The sequence below is a fragment of the Pantherophis guttatus genome, chromosome 3 (assembly GCF_059756535.1).
Source record: "Pantherophis guttatus breed Tessera chromosome 3, ASM5975653v1, whole genome shotgun sequence".
NCBI lineage: Eukaryota > Metazoa > Chordata > Lepidosauria > Squamata > Colubridae > Pantherophis > Pantherophis guttatus.
The window spans coordinates 44,841,499-44,846,749 of NC_142065.1; the positions used below are offsets into that span (position 1 = coordinate 44,841,499).

Here is a 5,251-nt window from a genome sequence, read left to right on the forward strand (position 1 = left end):
CGTGTTAATAAGGATATAATCTGGCATAATTTTGGTTTGATAAATTTTATTTGAGTATCAGGATTCTTCCTCTTAGCAAACTCCCAATGGGATATTTTTTTAAAAATATACTGTATGTAGGTTTTTTTAAATAGTTCATGCTAAAGTTCCTTCTTAATTTAGGGTAGTTTGATCTCAACTGGGCCATTGCATATTTTGCTTACAGTAAGAAGGGATTACACATATGATGTGCATTAAATTTAGTTTTTATATTCATTCCGTGAAGATTGGGATGAATTGGATCAAGAACATATGATTCCAAACCATATTCAATCTAGCCCCTAAAGTCATTAAACTTAGACTCCACTATCAGTCTAATCCTCTGTCTCCCTAAAATTAAGATGTACTGAGTTTAATGGGATTTACATCTAAAATAATGTGAACAAGTTTGCAGCTCTAAATTATGTTTAGAATAATTTAACTCTCACAAGATAGTTCTTGTGACATAAGGGGTGCCTGTACATATTGTGTGTAAATATATAATGCTTGACCTAAATTAGGTTATGGCCTTTTTAGCGCCATCCCTACAGCCAAAATTGGCAGCTAAGAACATCCGGTGGTTCATTTTTTTACTTATCTTTTAAAAATGTAACCCTTAAATGTCTTAAACTTCTAATAAATTAAAGACACTGGCTTTTAAATGCCAAACCATCATGACCCTCTCCCATTGATAATAATCCCAAGCCTCTTGCAACCAAAAATGATCTTGAAGAAAAGAAATGTAGTCCTTGGCTCCCAAACAGTTGCCTTTCCTTGTTCTGGGCCTAGGATAGAAGGACTGGAATGTGTTGGTGGATTTCTGGATGCCTTCCAGTAAATTAGCAAGGAGATTTAGCACCAAATTCATTAATAACAAAAATATCAAAAGAACAATTTTCCTTTCTAAATGAGAATACTGAATATAGAACTTTTGAGGAAAATTTAAGACTCAGATTTTAAATTTGTCCTTTAAATCAAGGCAAAGAGTCAGTCTATTTCCTTAATAAGAGTAATGCATGTACACACATGGCAAACAATTGTTTTGTATCTAAACAAAGAGCCTTTGGCCCCTTCTGCCTGCCCATTTCCACGTCTAGACTCTACTGATTAACAGGCTATAAACAGCAATTCGGTTATTTCTATATCAGTAAAACTATAGTCTTATATAGGAAGCAAGATTTTAATGCTTCGAACACCCTCTCAACAAAAAGAATTCTCACTTGTGATGCTTATATATAATAAAAGCTTAAAATTCTGGGAAATACTATTTATTTAGGGTGTTTCTATATTAAACTGTTTTATACAGTTGTCTTTTTCATTAGGAACTTGGTTGTGCCTCAAGGGCAGATTAACAGTTGTGTTCTTTAGAGCCATCTGGTGCTATTAACAAGTATCACAGAATGTATATGCTATTTTATCAAGAAAAAACAATATATATATTTTAAAGGATCCTCATTCTGCAGATCCTTAATTATGGAATTTCTTGAAGCAGTGTTATTACTGAATTCTAGTACTTTTTATCTTTTATCATCTCATAAGAAACAATACTGGACATATCAGTGTTATAGGATGATTCACTGACACTACAATATGTGAGTCATGTCCAAGTGTTTTTGTCTTATTTTCATATTTGCTCATTGAGAATGTAATTATGATGTGCTTTTTAACACTTTTACCATAGGCTAAACAAGTAAATGTCTTTCTTAGACGTGGAGGGCTCTACCGGTATATCTAACTAATACTGTATCCATTTTCTTTGCTTCTGTGGTGGGAAGTTTAATTGCATTCAAATGCATATTGTAGAAAAGACTCTGCTGGTAGGAAAATCTTTGCTGCTGAATGAATGCTTAAGTATCTCCCAAATGGCATAGAATTTCTCCAAATGTAATTAACTCCACTAAAAGACTTCCAAAGAGTACTTCTTACTTTGCAGTGATAATAACATTGTTTTTTTTTTTAAATGAACTATTATGACTCCCTGCAGGGAATTACAATGTTGTGAAAGTGATTATTATTACCCTGATAAAGTTCTCTACTCCCTTTCTAGAACTAAAATCATTATGGTTTTTGGAAGAATATTTTTTTTCTTGGAGGCATGCTTTTAGTATAAAGTGAGCTTCTTAAATAATGTGAATTCCTCAGTAATTACTTTAGTCCATCTCTTTTTAAATGCTTTGCTTGATTCAGGAACCAGAGCACAAAGGTTATTTAATATTATTTGCCTAATTATAAACACTAATTTTCTTTAGAAAAAGCAATAGTTAAAACATATCCAAATAAGGGGGCATACATACATGCATACATTATGGAGTGAGACAGTTTATAAATCTTGTAAGTGAAATAAAATTCAAGGTGTTATGTCCTTTAAAGTCTTACATTGCATGGGGCCAGGTTACCTATGGAACCATCTTTGCCCATTACATCAGCCCATCCCAGTCAGGCAGGGAAGGTATGTTACAGATGCCATCAATTAAAGAATTCTGACTGGTGGTCCAAGAAGAGAACTTTCTCTGCCCCTGCCACATAGGGGAGGTGGGCTCCCATTCTCCTGGCTTTTTGGAAAGGTTTGAAAACATGGCTCTGCTGTTTTGCTTGAGGCACACAGAAGAGTATACAGCTGTGGAGCTGGCTAGTGTTCAGAAGGCCCTCTCCCCATCTTTTAATTCACTTTAATGTTCAATTCTAACAATCTTTGCCTCTTTTAAAATTTTATATATATTTTAATGTATATTTTATGCTTTAATATTTAATTTGTATGCTGCCCAGAGTCCATCTGTGAGGGAGCTACATGGTTTCTAAATGTGATAGATATTTTTTTCAGAATTTTCATTTATATGCATTCTCTTTTTTTCTTCCATTTAATCATGTCCAATTTTCAGAGACTGCCTGGATAAGTCCCTGCAGTTTTCTTGACAAGGCTTTTCAGAAATGGTTTGCCATTCACTCCTTCCTAGACTGAGAGAAAGTGACTGGCCCAAAGTCACCTAGCTGACTTCATGCCCAAGAGGAGATTAGAACTCACAGTCTGCCAATTTCTAGCCTGAGCCATGACTCCAAACTGATTCTCACATGTGTTCTCTTATAAAGCTGTTAATCCAAAATATCACAAACTTTTCTAAAAGTTAGAGCAATTTAGAGTGTTTCAAATATCCTAGGACTGCCTGGAGAAATTAAAAATCAATACCCCTGTTATTGCTAGTTATAAGTAATTTATATTTTTTTTTCAAGGAATGCTTTCCTTTGGATAGTGAGATGGTGGCAAATAAATGTAATTAATAAATAAATAAATTTTCTAACACTGCTATCAAATATTATGTGGAGGCATGCCTGCATAATTGAACCAGGCTCCAAATTAACAACTAATCCTCTAAAGATTAATTAGGTTCACTCAGTCCACTCAGAATATTTAGTTTAATTTGTACATTAGGGTAAACAAATTTAGAATTATGTATGGGCTGTCACTGTAGCTTGTTACAAACACAGTTGAAATCATTAGCTTAGGATAATCTTATCTATTTATAGGACTGCTCAATCAAAAAGAAACTTCAAGGCAGTCATGTGTGAATTCCAAACACTGAAAAAATAATATTCAGATAAATCCAAATCCTTACTGCTCTGCAAGCTTAATAATATAAAGATAGGTAGATAAAAATGCCAAATCCAGTCTAAATAATTGATTGACTATGCACCCAACTACGGTACTACAATAACAACACATTAATATGCTGCCCAGTGCCCAGCTCTCAGCAATTCTGGGCAGCATATAAATTTAATAAAATATTATCAACTACTAGTGCTATTTGGACAGATGGTTCAACACATTTCATTGACATTCTGGAGATCTAAATTTCTGATGATGTACAAGGATACAAATAATGTTTGATCTGTAAGCCTGTTTGGTCTAATGGTTTCTAGCAGGCTAGAAAGTGGGAGGTCATGAGTTCAAGTCCTGCCTTAGCCATAAAAGCCAGCTGGGTCACTTTAGGACAGTCACTCTCTTTCAACTAATCTATCTCACAGTATTGTTCTTGTGCGAAAAATAAGAGGAGGAAGGAGTATTGTGTGTGTTTGCTGCCTTTAGTTGTTTGTAAAAATAATAAAAGCAGGATATAAATGAATGTACAGTATATTTATATATAAAATATCATATATAATATATAACACCTAATATATTATTGTTATATTATACATTATATTGGTTATAATATATATATTGTTAAGTGTTGTACCTTATGCTTCTTGATGAACGTATCTTTTCTTTTATGTACACTGAGAGCATATGCACAAAGACAAATTCCTTGTGGGTCCAATCACATTTGGCCAATAAAAAAATTCTATTCTATTCTATTCTATTCTATTCTATTCACATACATATATACATATATGGCTTAGCTGGTTCAGACTCTTAGATAAATGCAAACTTTCTTCATGCTTTGGCAAGGGAATAACAAGCATGTGCTTTCCTTAGTTAACACAATAAAGTCTTTGTAAGGAGAGAAGTAGCATCTTTTCCTTCAATGTCAAGGAAATTCTTTCAATTAAAACTCAGACGGAATCTGGGATGCAAAAGGGAAGGAATGCAAGCTTTTCTCATTCAAACAGAATGTCCCTCTTTGTTCCAAAAGAAAAGAGGAGGGGGTAGTCATTCTCTGTCCTTTTACTGCAGGCAGAATACTGTTCTCAGTTAAATCCAAATAGAGTTTGGGATGCAAAGAGAAGGAAAGCAGGTTGTCACTTCCATGGCTAAGCAAAGGTCTCAATTAGGTGCAAACGAAGTCTCTTTTTTAAAGTTGTGCGTAGAGAAGAGATACACTCCCCCCCCCCAAACAGAATATTCCTCATTGCTCCAAGAGAAAAAAAAGGAGGGGGTCTGGCAGCCTGCGTCATTTTACTGTTCTGTTCCCAAAGCATCTGGCTCCACTGGGAACGCAGTTAAACTCTAGCAAACAGATTTGAATACAGATCAAGTTTATTTCGGGTGTCCTCAAAACATAGACTTACAATCATGGTGAGTCAAGTTGAGATTCATCTGTATATTTCATAATCTGTCCCATTTCCTAGTGTAAAATGACAGTAGGTCTGTCCCTCTGTTCAGAAAACATGCTTCTCTCCTCCATGGCAATTCATAATGGGTGGGGCTTTGTTCTACACCCCATGCAGAGAGCCTCAGTGGCCAATCAGACATACAGATTTGGTCACATGTCATGGACTACATCTCCCACAATGCAATCTC

General features: G+C 34.8%; 1 protein-coding gene across 14 annotated transcripts in view; it reads right to left on the reverse strand.

Annotated features, from left to right (window-relative positions):
• Positions 1–5,251, reverse strand: part of DYRK3 (dual specificity tyrosine phosphorylation regulated kinase 3) — a 34,776-nt gene that overhangs the window by 11,713 nt on the left and 17,812 nt on the right. For 3 of the 14 annotated variants that reach the window (XM_034414377.3, XM_087889419.1, XM_034414372.3), the window contains exon 1: positions 5,020–5,148. The exons of 10 other annotated variants lie outside the window; for them this stretch is intronic. Coding sequence is in view for 1 of the 4 variants with exons in the window: in XM_034414372.3 (XP_034270263.1) it covers positions 5,020–5,047 (28 nt within the window). In the remaining 3 variants the exon portion in view is untranslated. Of the gene's footprint in view, positions 1–5,019; positions 5,153–5,251 lie in introns of those variants that run through there. One more of the 14 variants, XM_087889422.1, reaches the window with a different exon arrangement.